Source organism: Hakea prostrata, chromosome 1 (assembly GCF_041222555.1).
Source record: "Hakea prostrata isolate BN-2017 chromosome 1, UWA_Hpros_2, whole genome shotgun sequence".
Lineage (NCBI taxonomy): Eukaryota > Viridiplantae > Streptophyta > Magnoliopsida > Proteales > Proteaceae > Hakea > Hakea prostrata.
This window is the reverse complement of record NC_142600.1, coordinates 46,213,345-46,234,388: the sequence shown is the minus strand read 5'-3', so window position 1 is coordinate 46,234,388 and position 21,044 is coordinate 46,213,345. Positions and strand designations below refer to the sequence as shown.

The 21,044-nt window shown below is 37.3% G+C and overlaps 1 protein-coding gene across 1 annotated transcript; it reads left to right on the top strand.

Moving 5' to 3' along the window:
- The first annotated feature begins 3,411 nt into the window (after positions 1-3,411).
- Positions 3,412-4,263, top strand: LOC149029041 (uncharacterized). Its single transcript, XM_089141110.1, has 2 exons — positions 3,412-3,607; positions 3,872-4,263. Exons 1-2 carry the CDS (start codon positions 3,412-3,414, stop codon positions 4,261-4,263), a joined length of 588 nt encoding a protein of 195 aa, XP_088997236.1.
- Positions 4,264-21,044: the final 16,781 nt, after the last annotated feature.

The following is a 21,044-nucleotide window of genomic DNA, read 5'->3' as shown; positions in this document are numbered from 1 at the left end:
TAGGACTACTTCCTAATGATTGTGTGATGCTATTCTAGGGTTTATTTGCTAACTTTGGATTAATCCTCTTGTCCGTCCGGAATATTTTCGGATCTATTTAAGGTAAGGAAAGTTGTTACCATATTAACATAGATTTGCATAGATTTAGTTTCTAATTTAGGAACTAATTAGATTTGCTACTGTTATGTTAGTTTCTATTATGATATGAATGCTGCAAGTACATTAGAATCTTATTATACTCTTTCACATGATGAGATATTTGTCGTGGATGATATGACTGAATTATGATTGTGATTGCTTAGGTATGATTTGGGATTGGGGAATGTCCTTTTGACATTTCTGTCCTTGGACCTCATTGGGAGTAGTATGGGATATTTCCAATGTTGCCCTTTGACGCTTTCCCGAATTATTGGTTTTCATACCTAGGACTTGTCTAGCAGTGTTTGGCTAGGTTATTACCCTTGTTATATCAGACCCGAATCGAAAGGGTATTGAGACCGAACGGCCCGTGGTAGCAATGGGGAATCATGGGTGCTCAAGACCGGTGGGTTATATCCGTGAGGGGACATGAATCACATTGTGGGGACCATTTGTGGGTAGAGTTGCATATGGATAGACTTGGGCTCATGGGCGCTCAAGACCATTAACCAACCCGTGAGAAGACATGAGAGCTTCCCGTTTACTATATGTGGATGACCTATAGGGTTGATGAGTCCTTATTTGAGAGAGTCGGATACGCTGACTCTAGTGTGAAGGATACCGGAAAGGATCGCCAGGGGCGAGGAATGGACGTATCTGGATCTGAGTTGATGTAACTAAGTAGAAGACTTGCATTGGGCTAGGCTTTACCTTGACATGCGCCAATACTTAGACCAAACGGTGATGTGAGAGAGAGGTGACTTAACCCCTAACCATGGATTGTCCAAGATGGATGAAGGACCCACTACCAACCGGCATTGTGTGATGAGACCTACCCAAAGAAGTATGGTGCTATGACTTAAAGCATGTCTGCTTATAGAGACCAACATACATAGAGTTAGACTCATACATGCATTGTTGTCTCATATCATATCACTTATTGCTTTGTTGTGATACTATATTATTTATGCTATTATGGAATAACTTGCCTTGCTGAGTTTCTTTTGAAGCTCACTCCTTTTTGTGCAATATATTTTGTTCGACTATTCTACAGGTTTTGATGGCTATGAAGTGCAATATGAGGAAGCGCAAGATGAAGAAGCGTACCATACGCAAAGTGTTGGCGATTACGAAGATTACTGTGAGGATCCCTCGAGTGGTCTCTCTTATTTCCAGGATTAGCCCTACTGTGGAGTGGGAGCGTCTGAGCATCATCGATGAAGTCTACGTTTATGAGGACATCCTTTATAAAGTAGAAAAGACTCTAGATTAGTTAGATTATATCTTTCTTTCTTGTCTTAGAATCGGTTGTAATCCCATTTGATTTTCGAACTACATTCCGCTGTACTCGTGGAGTGAGATTCCGCCTCACTCTACTTTTGATTTGTATATCTATTGGTATCTTTTCCGCACTCTGATGATAATCTCGTTACTTATCTATGATTCATTTGAATAATATTGTTAACATTGATTTAGTCTTGTTCTTGATTATATTGTTGTGAATGTGGGAGGATGATTTCACTAACTACTGGATCTTGTGGACTGTGGATCACACACTCGGGTATGCCAGATAGGGTACCGGTTGGGTGGATGTGACAAAATCAATATAATATCATATAAACAATGAGATCAAGATAAGAAGAAGAGAGACAATATAATCAGAGTGCGGAAATAAAGGATACCAGTATATGAAAAATCACAAGAATAGAGTGTGTGGAGAAATCACTCCCCAAATCGCAACGGAAAAGTAGTTCGAATACAATTAAGTACAATCCAATTCTCAAAAGAAAAGAAGGAAAGGGATAAACATCTAAACTAATGTCTCTTCAGTCTTAGTGATGCCCTAGAAATCCTTTGAATGCTTCAAGAAGCCTTTCTCTAGAGCTCTCTCGCGAATTTGGAATGGTTGGAAGTGATTTGGAATGAGAGACGTGGGCCCTTTTAATGAGTTTTTTGTGTTTGGCACCTTTGGTCGCTTAAAGGGACCAACCATCCAAGTGACCAACAATCACAATGAGGTCAAGTTTTTGCCAGTTTTGAAGATTTTTTAAGTTCTTGCACATTATTGGTAGTGTAATGACTAATTTGATGAAGTTAAGCCTGTTTTGCATGATTAAAGCATGGGAATAAGTTCTTAATGATTTTCTTGGATTTTTTTTTTGTTTTCGTGTTGGATTGACAAAATGGTTGACACAAGAGCTCGCGTTGCTTCTTCTAGTTGAAATGTGAACAGAAGGGTGCATAATGGAACAGTACCTACTACTGATTCTGGTGACCAAGTGCCTGTAAATGGTCAAACTGCTGGTAATCCCCCTGGTGCTCCGCCGGTAGCAAACTTTCAAGATATTGCTAACACTATGGGGAATATCATGCAACAACAAAGTGTGCAGTTTAATCAAATGATGACAGGAATCATGGCTATGCATTATGAGACTCGTGCTGCTACTCAAATGAACCCTAACCCTGCTATTGTGCCTTTTGTTGACTGAAATGCAAGTACTCCTCATACCAAACTAATGGAGAGTTCTCTGAAGCTTCAAGTGCTGACCTTTATTGGAGTAATGAAGGATACTCTTTTCCCTAATAAATGGCTGAGGGAGTCAGAGAAAGCCTTTAGGAACTTGTAGTGTACTGAAGCATAGAAAATATTGTTCACCGAGTAGAAGCTCAAGCATGAAGCAAATGCTTGGTGGAGTTCTACGCGCCCTATTCTAGAAGATTTGCATGCAAATGGAGTTACTTGGGAAATATTTAAAGATGCTTTCTGTAAAACCTAGAAGCTGTGAAAGATGCGAAGGAATCTAAGTTTATGGTCATTGTGCAAAGACCTCTATTTGTGCTGGAATACCAGCAAAAGTTTGAAGAACTATTCTTTTTTGCTCTTGAGTCTTTAAGAGTTGATCATGCTAAAGCAAAGAAGTTTTTCAAAGGTTTGAGACCTACTATCAAGACATATCTCACTATCCTCCCGATTGAGAGTTATGCCCAGATAGTTTAAAATTCAAAGAAGATTGAAGTGTCAGAGAAAGAAAGTTCCCGTCTCCAAGACCTTGGCCGAATAGAAATTCTGGTTTTGTTGACAGGACTGACAAGATGTTCACTAGACCTACACCTTACCCTATGCCGACATTTCAGCCCAAGAGTGTAGGACAAAGTGTTGGGAATGCTCAGACCGGACAACAAAGTCAGTTTAGTGGGAACAAACCGGTTGGGAATGTTTAAGCCGCCAGGCTAGTTTATGCAAACCCCAGACCTGTGAGCCAAAGACCTCCGATGGTAGTGCCTTCAGTAACACCAAGAGAACCTATCTATTTCTTCTGCAAACAGACTGGACATTTTGCACGTTCTTGCCCTCAAAAGAATAGTCAGCCGCTAGTAGCTGTAGCAAAGACTGCACCAGCCCCTTTGGCAGGAAAGATGTTCAGTATATTTGAAATTGAGCAAGATGTGAACCATGATGTGGTGACAGGTACGTTACTCGTCGCTTCTTTACCTGCTTTGGTCTTGTTCGATATAGGTGCATCTCATTCTTTCATATCATCTTCGTTTGTGAGAAATACTGTCATGACACCCAAAAACTTATCTAGATGTTCGATGATTAGTACACCTACTAGATCAGTAGTATAGCTAGATCAAGTGATAGAAGTTTGCCTTGTTTCTATCTGTGGAAGAAATCTGAAAGCTGATTTAGTGCTTTTGGATATGAGGGACTTCAATGTTATTTTGGGAATAGATTGGTTGACTGCCCATAAAGCAGTAATTCTTTGTTCTTTGAGAAGAGTACAGTTTCAGACTAAAGGAAATTCATCCTTTGAATTTCAAGGAGATCAAGGAAGAGTTAGCAAGAAGACTATGACTGCAATGATGCAAGTGAGTGCATTGGTGGAAAGTGCTTCATTTGGAAGCAAGATCAAGAAAGAGAAGAAGCTTGAGGAAGTCAAGGTAGTTAATGACTTCGAGGACGTCTTTCCAGAAGATTTGATAGCTATGCCTCTTGCTAGAGAACTGGAGTTTTCAATTGAGTTAATTCCAAGAGCCGCTCTGATATTAAAAGCTCCATATAGAATGACACCTATCAAACTACAAAACCCGCTGAACGAGCTCTTAGATAAAGGTTTTATATAGCCTAGTGTATCACCTTGGGGAGCTCCAGTCCTTTTTGTGAAGAAGAAAGACGGTAGCATGCGTCTATGCATTGATTACCAAGAGTTGAATAAGTTGACCATCAAGAATAGATATCCACTGCCCAGAATTGATGGTCTCTTTGATTAGTTGAAAGGTGCAGCATTTTTCTCGAAAATTGATTTAAGGTATGGATATCACCAGCTTAGAGTGAAGTCTGGTGATATATGCAAGACAGCTTTCAGAACACGGTACGGTCATTATGAGTTTAAGGTCATGCCCTTCAGTTTGACAAATGCCCCCGCAGTGTTTATGGATTTAATGAACCGAGTATTTCATGATGTTCTTGATAAATTTGTGATTGTATTCATAGACGATATCTTGATTTACTCAAAGAATGAAGAAGAGCATGTGAAACATCTTCGTATCACCTTGCAAAGATTGAGAGAGAAGCAACTCTTTGCAAGTTTAGCAAGTGTGACTTTTGGTTGTCAAGTGTAGTATTCTTAGGCCATGTGGTTTCAGTAGAAGGTATTCATGTTGATCCTGAGAAAGTTAAAGCATTTGCAGATTGGGACAGACCGAAGACTGTAATAGAAATAAGAAGTTTTCTTGGAATCGCTGGTTACTACCAAAGATTTATTGAGAATTTTTCTAGGTTGGCTGCTCCTATGACCAAGCTAACTAGAAAATATGAGAAGTTTGTTTGGATTGATGCCTGTGAGAAGAACTTTCAAGAGTTGAAGGATAGACTAACAAGTGCCCCACTGTTGACTATACTTGATGACTCCGTTGGTTTGACAGTTTATACCGATGTATCAAAGATTGGTTTGGGTTATGTTCTGATGCAACATCGAAAGGTAGTGGCGTATGCTTCAAGTGTAGGATTATGAGTGAAACTACCCTACTCATGATTTAGAGCTAGCAGCTGTAGTTTTTGCCTTGAAAATTTGGCATCATTATTTGTTTGGAGAAAGAATTGCCATCTTCATTGATCACAAAAGTTTGAAGTACTTCTTTACCCAGAAGGAATTGAAAATGCGACAAAAAAGATGGTTGGAATTGGAAAGGACTATGACTGTGATATCCAATATCACCCTGGTAAAGTTAATGTGGTTGTTGATGCTCTTAGTAGGAAAAGTAAGCGAAAATAGTTTGATTTAAATGCTTCGAGTAAACCGCTTCTATTTTCGATTTTGGAACTTGGTCTGGAAATTGTTCCATAAGGATCCAAAGTAGTTCTTGCATCCATGATAGCAAAATCCACTTTAAGAGATCGAATTGTTGCTCTTCAAGTCTCAGATCATGAATTGAAGGAGAATATTTCTTCAAATCCTAAAGCAAAACCTGATTTTTGTATGTCTACCGACGGTGCCTTGATGTATAGGGGAAGACTGTGTGTCACATCCACCCAACCGGTACCCTACCTGGCATACCCAAGTGTGTGATCCACAGCCCTAAAGATCACGTATCGAGGAACCAACCTCCCACATATACAATAACATAATCATGAACAAGATCACAAATCAATATAATATCATGTAAACAATGAGACCAAGATAAAAATAAGAGAGACAATATAATCAGAGTGCGGAATTAAATGATACCAATATATGAAAAATCACCAGTAAAGAGTATGTGGAGAAATCACTCCCCAAATCGTAGTGGAAAAGTAGATCAAGTACAATTAAGTTTACAATCCAGTTCTCAAAGAAGGAAAGAAAGGGATAAACATCTAGACTAATGTCTCTTCGGTCTTATACAGTATGTCCTCATAAACAAATGAAACAAGACATGGACAACTCCGCTCCAAGGTGGGACTAATCCTGGTATGCAACATAATCCATCGAGGGATCTTCAAAGTAATCTTCGTGATCGCAAGCACCTTGATGGTAGTATGCATCATCAACGAGTATCTCATAGTATGGGCCATCATGTTCTTCTGTTCCCGTAGGGTAGTCTAACAAAGCATTTGCACAAAAGAAGTGAGTTCAAAAGAACTCAGCAAGGTAGTTATTCGACAATAACATAAATAACATGATACAAAACATAGCATGATGCAATATGATATGAAACAGACAATGCCTGTATGAATCTAATTCTATGTATGTTGGTCTCTATAGGCAGACATGCTTTAAGTCATAGCACCATACTTCTTTGGGAAAAGTCCAATCACTCAACATCAGTTGGTAATGGGTCCTGCATCCCTCTCGGACAATCCATAGTTGGGGTTTAGGTCACCGCTCTCTCACATCACCGTTTGGTATAAGTATTGGCGTATGTCAAGGTAAAGCCTAGCCCAATGCAAGTCATCTACTCAGTCATATCAAGTCAGATCCAGATACTTCCCCTATGGCACCAACCAACTTGGTTCAGTATCCTTCACACTAGAGTCAGCGTATCCTATGGCTACAACCAACTCGGACTACGAACTCATCAACCCAATTGGTCATCCACAAATAATAGACGGGAAGCTCTCACGTCCTCTCACAGATATAACTCACCGGTCTCGAGCGTCCGTGAGCCCAAGTCTACTATTTGCAACTCCTACCAATAAATGGCCTCTCACGAGTATCCACAATGTGATATATGACCTCTCATGGATATAACACACCGGTCTCGAGTGCCCACAAATCCACATTGCTACTGTGACATCCAACCCTAGCCTAACCCTAACCTTGACCCGGAAACCCTGATTGACTGAAGTTCGAAGACCCGGGCCTCGAATTGGCGGCACCTGTGGGCCATCCGATCGAAGTTTTAGATGTGGGAGATGTTTTAAAATAATATATATATATATATATATATATATATATATATATATATATATATATATATATATATATATATATATATATATATATATATATATATATATATATATATATATATATATATATATATACTAGTAAAAGTGTGCACGTGCAAATGCACGTCACTTAATGTGTTGTATACATATTTTTAGGTCTTTTCTTTTTTATGCTTAATTTCATAGGTCTTATTCAAGAAGCCCGAAGACTTTAATGGGTCTATTTAGATTTGTATATCTAGACCTCTTTCATCGAGCATGGCTACTTATCACTTTTTAAACATTTTATGATTTGTGTACAAGGAGGTCGAGATATGAGATGTTTATATTTTTCTTTACTCCCCCTGAGCATGATAGGTCAAGTCTTTGTTGAGTTGTTATGCTTTATCCAGCAAAGAACTTTTGCTTGTATGTAGAACTCCTTTCTCTCGATCATGTATGGTCGATTATATCTCGAGCTTCCATACTTGTAAGACACGTGCAAATACACGTGGCCATATGAGAGAGAAACGATATCGAGTCAAAAAAAACAGAGAGAAAATTTTTATATTAAGAAAGAAGACAATTGAAATAAACAATCAAGTTTTGGGGTGAGGGAATAATCAGTGAAATAAACAAGCAAGCTCTGTGGTGCTCTTCTACGTGTAGATCTCCATTGAATTTGTTAAAGAGAAACAATGACATCTTTCTGCTCAGTAATGAACTTGGTTTCTCTCTGCTGTATATAATGTTCTCCCCTTTAGAAAGAAAAAGTTGCATCTCAATTTTCCATACATATTGCCTAATTTTGGGGAGATTAAGATCAACTATTGCAATAAGCTTGTTGAATTGCCCCAATGGGATTTGCGAACTTGTCTGCCTACAGAAGCTCAACCTATTTGAATGGTTTTTTCCACCAACTTATATTGCCCTTTTTAACCAATAACCAAAAGATAAATAAAAAATTATTTATGCTAAACAGACAATTTTATAAGAATGAAATAAAAAATTTTGATTAAAATAGTGTATTAAAATAAAGATTTACATTGGAAGAAAATGAAAGTAAATCTTAGTATTTAATACATATGAAACAAATTAAACTTCTCATATCTAACATTTCTCTATTTTGATTTTTTTACATTTAACATTTTCATATTTGTCTAAATCAACTACTTCCTTCAGCTTATCTTCTTCATTTTCTATGGCATCTGCAACGATACCCTTTTTTGATCTTAAATTGTATCTGTTTCTGCTATCGCATTTGAAATAGAATGAATGTGTCCGTCCTTCACGATGAATCAATTTGCATTTATGCTGTAAAATTCAAAAACAATAATATTAAACTTATAATTGAGTCATCTAAATTAATATTATAAATATATAATTTTATAAAACTAATTAAATAGAAATAGAAATTATATTTACCTTTTCTGGTGATGCTGCATATTCAGTTGCTGAACAATCAACAATACTTTTGATTGCATCAAATACTGTAATTGTTATTATTCCGGTAGAATCTGTCACTTTAAATCTTTCCATAAACCTGCAGATGAACAATTTACTATTAATTAGTAAATCACAATATAATTTTTTATTAGTAGAAATTAAAGTTTAGAATCTCACTGTGGTGTGTATTCCGCATTGTTGTTTCCACATTTTTCACAAGTTGCTTCTTTTTCTTTAAAATGTATATTTTTTTTTGCAAGAGTTGCAGGCATGGTACCATGGTTCTGGGTTTTCGATTGTTTGTATTGTACCTTTAATATACAAATAACATCCCTCCTGTAAAAGTACATATTTTAGTGGTATTAAAAAAATATAAATATGTAAATTATAATATAATATTATAATAAATTTTACGACTAAATAAATTGAAAAAATAAATTTGATATCTATAAATTTACCTTAAAAGAATCTATTGAGTCTCCAAATGCATTTTCCACTGTTATATATTTTGCATCCTTATATGTTTGTTCAGTTGGTTTGTCATTGTAAACTTTCGTTAGACCAGATCCTGATTGTAACCTGTAACATAAAAGTTTTGTAAGAAATGTTATTAATATGTTAGAAATGTTATTAAACAAGTTAAAATATAATTAAAATACTTACCATTTTCTTAGTTTTTCAACTTCATGGATTTTTGGATTGATATTTATCATTGTAGATGCCATTGTACTTAATGAAAATCCTGAAAGAAAAAAAAAAAAATATATATATATATATATATATATATTCTAAGTTTTCAATAAAAAAATTTAAAATGTCATAAATTATTTTACCTTTATAAGAAGATACTATTACAAAGGAGAAAGTCACAATTGGAAATTCCGATGTGGTCTCTAGTAGTTCACTTCCTTCTTTTGTAGCATATTCACCCCCACAATGTTAACATTATAGATTCAGACCTATTAATAAACAATAACAATAAATAAGGTTATTATTAATTATTATAAATAATTGTATAAAATAATTAATATAATGAAGAAAAACTTACTTCATGCTCATAATTTGAATTTCTCTTTTTTTTCTTTTCTGCATTGTTTGTGTTGTGATTATTGTAGCCAAAGGTTTAACATCGACTACAATACCAATGACGTCTGAAAAATTAAAAGAAAAATAAATGACAATTGTTAGTGAATTTATTTAATAGTTGAATACTAAAAAATATTTAAAATTAAAGATAAGGTATAAGTATTTACCAAACACTTGTTTCTCTTTGATATCAATTGTGGTCTTTAAATCAGCAAGATCAATGAAGTTGTAAATATTTATCCTGGTTTCTTCATCTTGTTCCTGAACTTCTTGTATAACCGAAGTATTGTTTAACAGGATTTCATAGAGTTTATTGACAATACTGAAAGCTGGATTTATCGGTTTTACCATTCCAGAACTTATACAATATGATTTTCCAGGAATAAGTTTTTCATCAAACTTATCAACAATGTCATTAAACATTACTGCTTGAATTTTGGTACCCTGAAGAAAAAAAAATCAATTATTTGAGTAAACATTTTATCATAAAAAATAATTTTGCCTTTTAACTATTACATACCTCATCATCGATCAAAACCAGCTTTTGTACTTTTCCAGTCCCTCTTCTGTTTTCATAATGTTTAGCAGGACTTTTTTGCAATAATACAATCTTTATTTTCCAGTCAGTCTCATAACGTGTCAAATTATTTATTTTAACAATGTCCGCCATATATCCTACAAAAGAAAATAGTAATTAAAATTATTATTCTTTTAATTAAAAAGCAAATAAATCATTACATGGAAAACAAATATGAACAAGAGCTCAGGATATATCACCTATAAATAAGAAAATAATTTTGATGAAGATTAATATATATTTGGATTATTTTGAAACTTTCTAGACTCTATTCTAGTTGGATTTGTTTTAGCTAATTTGTTAGCCTTAAAATATCTTCAACTGTATGAAGTATGATGAAATGTTAGTAATTGAAAAGATGAGAGGGAGATCAACTTCATAGAAGACAAAATCTAATAAAAAAGTAACAAAAATAAAATAAAGTTAATTACATATTTTATTTAAGCAATTCGATCCTAACCATTCACCAGTTGGCTATAAGTGATCCCTCCAGGGGTAGACCAAGGATCCAACATTGGGGTGAGGAAGAATAAAAGTCCAGAATACCCTTATTGTTGGAGAAGCACTAATGTTTTTTTGCTACGTATAGTATGTGGGCCCTTATAAGATTTTATTCACATTATGAAAAAATCATAGATCTAACATTTTATTCACATTATAAAATCAAATAACAAAACTTGTAGAAGAAATAAAGAAATAGATAATATAAAATCAAATAAAAATATAATAATAAAATGCAAAAAAGATAAACGATAAATAAATTGAAAAAGAAAAAGATTACCTAATGTATTCTAGATTTTTTTTTTTTTTTCAATTTTTCCTTAACCCACAATTATAGAAACGAAAGAGAATAAATAGGAAGAAAATAGGAGAAAGGAAAAAGATGAGAAAATAAATAGGGATTGATGAGTTAGTTTCTAATTAGAAATACCATTTTGAAAACTAATAAGATTTTTTTTAAAACAATTTTCCTTTAACCCACATTTATACGTTTATAGAAATAGAAGAGAATAAAATTAAAATTGAATTTCGAATCATCATTTATAAAAAAGAATAAATGTTTGGACCGGTGAGAGAAAAATGGGACTTCCTTGAAAAACAAAGCTGGATCGTGGTTGAGAAATATCCACGATTTACTTCCATTTGAGTCGGTTAGAGATGCAATTTCTTAGGGCCTCTCTCTCTCCCCCTCTCTCCTTTCTTAAGTAGATTCGGCTACCATGAGAAAGACGAAGGAGCGTTGTTAGTGCTGCAATCTCTCTCAGGACCTCTCTCTCTCTCTCTCGTCTTTCTTAATGGTAATGGTGGCTCGATTTGTTTCTACATTCTCTCTTCTTTCTTCCAAGAGATTGGGTTTGTGTGCTACAAGAAGTAATCGAGACAGAGAGCAGAAACAAATCCAATCTCTTGGAAGAAAGAAGATCTATCGGTGTGCTACAGGAAGTAACCGAGAGACAGAGAGCGGAGGGACAAGTCCTGGAAGCATAGTTCATACAGTTGAAGATATTGGGTTTGTACAATCCGGTTCTTTTCCCTCTTTCTGTTCTTTTCCCTCTTTCTATCTCCGTGTTTTCTTAAAAGTAATCTCAGTTCAATGGAGTGATTAGACATAGTAAAAGTAAATAAAACAAAATAACTTTTAAAGAATATAACAATGACGACCAAGTAAGATTAACTAAATTTCAACATGAGAATTGCAAATTGTACGAATGCTTAAGGTGGAACGAATGGATTCATACCTTAATCCGAAAATCCCTTTGGTCTTTAAATTTCCGTCTTCAAATTTGTCAGAGCTTAAACTCTACTCTAGAAATAAAATACTGTTCTTCTTACATGGTCATAGCTTTCTTATATAATACTATTGTTTGAGTTTTACTATGAGTTGTGTTCATATTAGGAATCCTCAACCCAAGTTCTATTATGAGTTGTGTTCATATTTGGAATCCTCAACCCGTTGTGTTCTTTATTAGACTCTGTTTATTTTTTCTTATATAATACTATTTTTTCTTATATAATAGTACTGTTTGAGTTGTATATGAGTTTTGTTCATATTAGGATTCCTTAAGCCAAGTTCTATTATGACTTGTATTCATATTAGAAATCCTCAACCCATTGTGTTTATTTATTAGACTTTGTTTTGTTTTGTTTTGTTTTGTTTTTTTTTTTTTTTTTTTTTTTTTTTTTTTTGTTTTTTTGTTTTTTTTTTTTTTTTTAAAACTCTGTTTTTTTTTCTTATATAATATTACTGTTTGAGTTGTATTATGAGTTTTGTTCGAGTTTTGTTCATATTAGGATTCTTAAGCCAAGTTCTATTATGAGTTGTGTTCATATTAGAAATCCTCAACCCATTGTGTTTATTTATTAGACTTGTTTTTTTTTTCTTTATTAGACTCTATTTTTTTTTCTTATATAATACTACTGTTTGAGTTGTCTTATGAGTTTTGTTCGAATTTTGTTCATATTAGGATTCCTTTAAGCTAAGTTCTATTATGAGTTGTGTTCATATTAGAAATCCTCAACCCATTGTGTTTATTTATTAGACTTTGTTTTTTTTTTTTTTTTTCAAGATATTCTTGTAGGCCAGGATTAAGAAGAATCTGTTTCTCTCCATTATAGATATTTACATGTTTTTAATTAAAAAATAAAAAATATTTTACTTATTAGTATTGAATATTGGAAATTAAGGTATATACCGATGTTGTACTCCAGTGGTTCAAAAGCTCAATTTAGGTTGGAACTTAAAATTGCAAAATTTTGTTACCTTATCAGTAGTTTATTATTTATCAAAGGACATCGTTATCCATAAGTTAAGCACCAACATGCCTATCCAAGACATTAAGGCAGGGTTTTATTTTTAATATGTTTTCATTTCTATGTTAACTTAAACACAAGGAAATTAATGGTGGTTCACAATACACTTTCTCATAGCGCCAGTTTATTTTCCTCCACTTCAAAATATTAATTTCATATAAAATTGATTTATATTGTCTGCAGTATAGTCTCATGTGGCATCATGTGAAAAAATTATTATAATCAAACGATTAGAATTCTTTTAGGATCGTCTATCATGGAACCATTAATGGAGATCTAGCTACTATTAAAAAGATCAATGGAGATGTCTCTAAAGAAATCAATTTACTCTCCAAGATCAACCATATCAATATTATCAAGCTTTCGGGTGTGTGTTTCAGGGAGAGGCATTGGTATTTTGTTTATGAGTATGCCATGAATGGACTTCTAACTAATTGGATCCGAGTCAACATGAACAACATAGGTTTTAAGCTGTGGTTCTGAGGGTAAAATATTTTGAATGTTTTGTACAAGTACATGATGGAGACTGATTCTCCATAAAAATCACAACAAATAATTCCTTGTCCACCCATTTCTTCTTAAAGAGAACTATCACAGTTGATGACCACCCATTGAAAAGCCGGATTGGGCCACGTGAAAAATGGACCCACAAGAAGATAATAAAAGAGGCAGCCGGTCATGATGTGATTTGGACAAACAGTTTCTATGGAGGTTCTCAAGTGGCAATCAAACCAGACCAAGAGAAGCTGGACACACGCCGCATGAATGCTCAAACAGTTGCTCTTATATGAATTCCTATTTACATGTCAATTTACGAAACAACATTTTTTAATAAAGAGAGCCAGAAGAGATTGATGGAGGGTGAGTTTTTACATAGAGAACGTCATGTAATGTGACAATTACCGTTTGTAATTTTTATGTTTTTTTTGGTCAACAGCCCTTTTGTAATTGAATATTTAAGAAAGTTCACTCTTTGTCTAGACAAAATTGAGGTGCAAAATAAGGGTTGAGATCCCTACCGGGAGATGCTTATGTGAACATTCTCGGTGGTCTAATGGATGTGTGAAGGAGCTGCTATGATCTCCCCACCAAAGAATGCTCAAGTCAATGTTGGATTGACTGGAATTGAGAGGACGATTCGCTGGTCTAATTGCTTACTTTTGGAACTATGAACTAAAGACCCTGAGTTCAAATCATGTGCTAGTACAAAGGACATCAACGATGTTCCAGGATGAAAAACATGAAATCTATCATGAGATTTACAGACCATAGTGATTCCAGATTTCATTTCCATTAAAATAGATTCCACATTATTGGTAGCTGCAAGCTAGCGCCTATAACAAACATTTCTACCACCGATTCTCACCCTTTCCTTTTTTGCCTTTCTCCTGCCGCCTGGAGGGCATGGCATCATCATCCTTGGGGCCTGAAATATCATTCAGCATTGTTCCCATATGCTTCCACTCATCATTAGCCTCCTTTTTCATCCCTTCACTTTGTTGTCTTCCCAGACTACTTTTTCATCATAAGCTCATCCACTTGAATACTGGACACTTGCATTAATACTTCCTCAGGCTTATACAGTAACAAAGCCATCACTAAAAATCAGCCATTGCGAAACCACCAGAGGATAACTAATGGTACTGCTATTTTGATTGATTCTATCATATAATTAGTGGGTAGAACCCAAGTCAAACTGGCCTATCAACAAAACTTAACTTTTGAAAGCGGAGATTACCTGCACGTGATTCCAACGTGGAGTAGGTGACCTAGCCCTCTTGTCTTGCAATGCTTTCTAGCGACTCTCATAAAAACCAAAGTCATCCAATTTTGACATCATCTGTTGGAAATACATCAAAAGTAATTCAATTCAATTAATTGATGGGGAAAAAATTCCTTACCTGAATTCGCTTTCCCTTACTTGAAGTATTCACAGCGGAAGTCTAGATCCACGTTCTTGTTCCACCACCAAAGGTTTACCGGCGAGATTCCACAATCACAGGGAAAGGGAATAATATCCACAACCCAAATGCCGTGGATTAATGGAATGAAGATCAAATACTAGCAAAGAAGAAAATCTAAGTCTGCGATTCTTAGAGAGAGGGAGAGAGAGATGGAGCCGCCGTTTCTCAGAGATTCGCTCGTGCGAATGAATCACTCCGTTACTTACTCACTAATGCGGTGGTTACTAAAATATATAACCTATTTTGTAACCGCCCTAATAGTGAGTTTCCAATATTGCCCTTGGGCATTTAATTTATTAATCAAATTAATAAATTCCAACAGCTCCCACTTGCACAAGGGCAAGTGTTAATCTTTCAATGTGTCCCAGACACACTTGTATATCCCAGATATACACATTCAATCTCTCCGCTATGTATCCCGATACATAGACCTCTTGTGTCCCGCACACACATGCATATCCCGAGATATACATATATATTGATCTCTTCACTATGTATCCCGGATACATAGACCACCCGTGTCCCGCACACTAATATCCACAAGTCATACTGGCAAAATGGGTTGTGCGACCGGTGATATACCTGCACGCGTGAGCCCCAAACTAGAAACCTTCCCAGAAGGCCAAAATGGCACATCACTCATAGAAACAAATCAAATAAGCATTAGTATAACACAATGTCCTAGGTTTATTCAAACTCACCAGACTAAAGGTATCTCGATCCCTCCGAGAGATCACCTTCTTGTCCTTAAAATGTTCACTACCGTAACACATACAAGCTTGGCGCCAACAAACACTTTTTAGGGTGCAGTTGAATCAAACCTTTCCTTTCGCCTCAGCACCATCACTACACTTAGGATTGACTCCTTTCCCGGTAGTGCCCCTTTAGGTCGAATCTATCATGACCATAGGTAACACCCCAAAGTAGCCACATCAACCCTTCGTTTCATGATGTCGTCGAAAGTCACTAAGAACACTAATGGACCATAAGGTCCAGGACTCACACAATGAGAGGAGCAGGGATCCATCCTCTCATTTCCAATGATCGCTAAGCACACATAGTATGATATATGTGCTATGGTGGAGCATTCTATATACAATAGAACGTATGTCCATCTCAACACCATACAGGTCTTAGTCCAGTCGCAACCCCTTGCGCCTAACCCGAGTTACTTTATTGTCGCCACCCTAGCGCCACATAAAGTACTCGCACCTAGCTCCTATAGGCAACATGAATAGTGGGAACATTCATGTCGATTCTCTTCACAATAGAGAAACTCATCTTGATTCCAAATCAAGGCGACATCATGATTATGAATTGACCTACACAAAGTCATTCACAATCCGTCTCATCTCTCGCTCGCCTCCAAGGCGCCAGAGGCGAATGCTCATGTGAGTGAGCCATTCTCTTGCCTATTGACATATGATGTTTTATGCTAGAAGAAACACAATCACACAGAAAGTGAATCAAAAAATGCTGGAATGAACTCATATTATTCATTAATAAGAAAGTCTCAGTACAAAAATAAGTCACAATCTACGCAAGCCCAAGGATTTTACATGAGAAATAAAAACATCCTTGGCTATAGGTTTGGTAAGAGGGTCAGCTACCATCAAACTAGTAGATAACTAGTAGATATGTGCTTAAGTACAACTTTCTTTCTTGATGTAATGTCTCTAACAAAGTGATATCTCAACTGTATATGTTTGGTTTTCCCATGATACTTGGGGTCCTTGACATAGCTAAGAGCTGCCGTACTATCACAAAGAGACAAGGGCAGCCTCTTTGGATGTCATCACAATCCCAAAGATGTCGAAGGAATCTTCTCAACCAAACAGCCTCTTGAACCGCAGCTGAGCATGCCACATACTCGCTTCCATGGTCGAGAGGGATATACAAGCCTCGCTTCTTGCTACACCACGAAATGGCCCCGCCATTCAGCAAGAAAGCATATCCAGAGGTTGATTTGCGCTCATCGATGTCTCCAGCCTAGTCGGCATCACTATAGCCAACTAACCGCAAATCCGATCCTTGGTAACACAACATGTAGTTACTCGTTCCTCCGAGATATCTCAATATCCTCTTGATCGCTTTCAAAGGTTCTCTATGCCCGGGTTTGATTGGTACCGACTAACCAAACCCACCGCATAACAAATATCCGGCCTAGTACACATCATAGCGTACATAAGGCTACCCACCGCACCGGAATATGGAACTCTTTCTATCTTGGTTTTCTCCTCCGGAGTCTTAGGACCCATATCAAGGCTCAAATGCAAACCCTTCTCCACTGGAGTATCAATTGGTTTGCAGCAGTGCATCTGGTATCTCGTCAAGACATTGTCAATATAGGTCTCTTGAGATAAACCCAAAGAATCTCTTTTGCCTATTTCTCGACAATCTTGACACCAAGCACATAGCTTGCTTCACCCATGTCCTTCATATCAAATACGGAGGACAACCATTTCTTAATGGTTTCCAATAGCTCCTTGCTATTGCTAGCCATAAGTATGTCATCTACGTACAGTGTCGTAATGACATAATTATTATCGTATCTCTTGGTGTAAACACAATGGTCTTCCTCAAGCATGGAAAAACCATTTTCCATCATAGCTTGGTGGAAGCGCACATTCCACTCGTCTAGATGCTTGCTTTAAGCCATATATGGACTTCTTAAGCTTGCACACTTTGCGCTCAAGTCCATGTGCTTCAAAGCCTTGAGGTTGATCCATATAGATCTCTTCCTCAAGTTCTCCATTGAGAAAAGCAGTTTTTACATCCATCCGATAAAGCTCCAAGTCCAACCGAGCAACAATGGCTAGTATGAGGCGAATTGAGGCAAACCTAACCACAGGGGAAAAAGTTTCCTCATAATCAACGCCCTCTCGTTGGGTGTAGCCCTTAGCCACTAAACGAGCCTTGAATCTCTCAATAGATCCATCCGCCTTTCTTTTGATCTTGAGAACCCACTTGTTCCCAATCGCCTTTCGGCTCGGCGGCAAGTCAACCAAGTCCCAGACATGATTAACTTTCATCGACTCCAACTCTTCCTTTATTGCTTTTAACCATTCCTTTGAGCTTGACCCCGCAAGAGCTTCCTCGCACGCTCTTTGGTTCATGCTCATCGACCGAAATCATCTCACAATCGATCTCTTCAGAGTTACCATGTAGGCTTCATCCTCTATGTCGAAACGTCGACGAGGAACCAGCCCGCGCCTACTACGGTGCAAGTGCATGTCAGATTGCTCACCGTCTAAGGTAGCTATCACATCTGCACTCCCACTCCCACTAGGATCTTCTGGATGAACCCCAGGTTCATTATCCAGAATCTGAATCCCTGGAGTGACAAGACCACTATCTTGTATCTCAAAGAATTCCGATGATTCTCTGTTAACTCCCGAAAGAGATGGAAAATCATTCTCCAAGAATGTTGCATCCCTAGACTCAAGTTCCGTTCTCCTCTCATTCTCATCTAGTCCAATGAAGACATGGCCCTTTGAGGGTTCAGAATATCTCACAAAGATACACTTTCTTCCTCTGGGTCCAAGCTTTCCATATTGGCGAGAAGTAGAGTGAACATATGCCGCACATTCCCATGCGCGCAAGTAACTCAAATCTGCTTCCTTCCGGTCCACAACTCATATGGTGTGGAAGGAACCGATTTGGTTGGAACTCGTTGAGGATATAGGCCGCAGCCAAGCAAAGCATCTCCCCAATAAGAGATGGGTAGATTTGCCTGCGCCATCATGGATCTCACCATGTCTAGCAAGGTTCTATTCCTCCTCTCAAAGAACCCCATTTTGTCCGTGGAGTCCCCCGGAATAGTAAGTTGTCTAGATATCCCCTTTTCATCACATAACCCTTTGAACATATCGGAGAGATACTCTCTACCTCTATCCGTTCTAAGAGTTTTAATCCTTTTATCTAATCGATTCTCAACCAAGCTCATGAATTTCTTAAAACATTCCAGAGCTTCCGACTTATGAGAAATTAGATAAATGTGACCATACCTTGTATAGTCATCTATGAATGTGATGAAATATGACTGTCCTTTTCTAGTATGCACATTCATGGGTCCACACACATCCGAATGGATAAGTTCTAAAGGAAGAGAGGCTCTCAAAGCCTTTTTAAATGGTTTTCTAGTTGCTTTTCCCCGCTAGACATGACTCACAAAGTTGGCAAATCGATAGTGAACCTTGGCCTAAGAGACCTTCTCTTGCCAACCTGTTCATCCTATCTAAGCCAATATGTCCTAGTCTAGCATGCCACAAATTAGAATCAATACACACAAGATTTTGGCAAACAAAAGCATTACTAGAATTAAATGAATAATCAATTGTATCCAATACAATGAAACCATTATCAAGAAAACCATAACCATAAACTGTATCACCCAGATATAAAAACCAAAGAATTGTTTTCAAATACAATTCTAAAACCATGTCTTAAAAGATAAATAACGTAAACAAGATTTCGCCGAATGTCCGGAGCATACAAAGACATCATGGAGTAACAACGTCGGCCACCTCGCAAAACTAATTTGCATGTGCCTATGCCATGAACCTCCACGCTTGAGCTGTTCCCCATCGTTATCCTTTTGCTTCCTCTTGGAATACGACGGTATTCCACGAAGCTCGAGCGTTCCCTTGTTATGTGTTCTGTCGCACTCGAATCAACAATCCACAAAGGATTTAGTTCAGCAAGCATAGTAGAACTTGTTACATAACAAGATGAGGTATAACACACAAGACATACCTCTTGCTCAAGTGCAATCACGAGCAAAATGACCAAAGCTTTCGGCACTTGAAGCAAATCAAAGCTGATTTCTTCTTGCCAAGACTAGTCCCCCTTGAACGCTTGGGCCCACTCTTGTTTTTGTTCCCACCCCGGTTACTTTGCTTGGACCGCCGAGGTTGAGCTTTCTCTCTCTTGCGCTTGAAGCCCGCACCCTTACTAGTGCTGGCTTCAGCAGAAGAAATACATCGCTTTGAGGGGTATTGGCCAACATCCGATCCTCATCAAGCTCAAGGTGCTTGGCAGCTTGATCGAAAGTCTTGACCTCATCAAGCATGAGTCAAGAAGATCTTCATATGCTCCCAAGTCTTTGGCAATGACCCGATGACCATGGAGACTTGCTCCTCATCGCCTTCTCGCGCCCACATGCGCTCAACTCACTAATCATGTTAGACATGATGGTTATATGCTGCCTCATGGTGTGACCCCGGCGCATCTTATAACCGCCAAAAGTGAGTCCGAGCTGGCGGCCTCTTGTGGTGGAAGTCCCTCCATACCGGAACTTCACAGCCTCCCCACAAAGACTTTGCAGTCCTATGCTTCTCATAACGAAGCATCAGGTCATCCCTCATGGAGCTCGTGGATTGTAATCCCGGCTACCCGGTCTTTCCTCTTCCAAGCATTGTATATATCAAGGTCCCCGCGATGTCATGCAAAGGTACCTTCCTCGGTGGGTTCATGGTCCGGTTTATGGTTTCCAGCATATCCCCGCTCTTCCAGAGATATTGCACCTTTCGGTGCCGGAGGTCATAATTCCTCTCATTCAGCTTATCTCCTTTAGTGAGGTCAAGAACAATGCTCTTGGTAGCAGCCATTTTTCTAGAGATATTACATACAAGAATGAGTTCAATAAATCTAGCATAAAACACAACTCATGCAACAACAAATCACACTAGCATAGTCAACCTATGGGATAAGCACTTAAACCAAAAGAGATGCTAAAAAAACATTCAATCAAATTCTCATGCAAACCCACATAGACTTATACACTAACTTCATTCTCAGGCAAGAAACATGATTGATAGACCCATAAATAAAAAAATAGTTTTATTAAAATAAAACATGCAATCATGTTAAAGCTATGAGGTGGTTCACACAGTAACACTTCTACCTCATTAGCTCCCACTAGGCCCCAATAGGCCTTCAATGCCCAAACATCACACAGATCGTCGGGCCATTGGTGTCCAAAAGTTAGAAACACATTCCGAATCGGACAGACCAATATCCAAAAAAATCCATCTCCCGCACGGATCGCCGTCCCGCCGGAATTCCGTCCGCTAGCCTATCCGTCCGCTTTTTATGCCCGGACGGATGACCG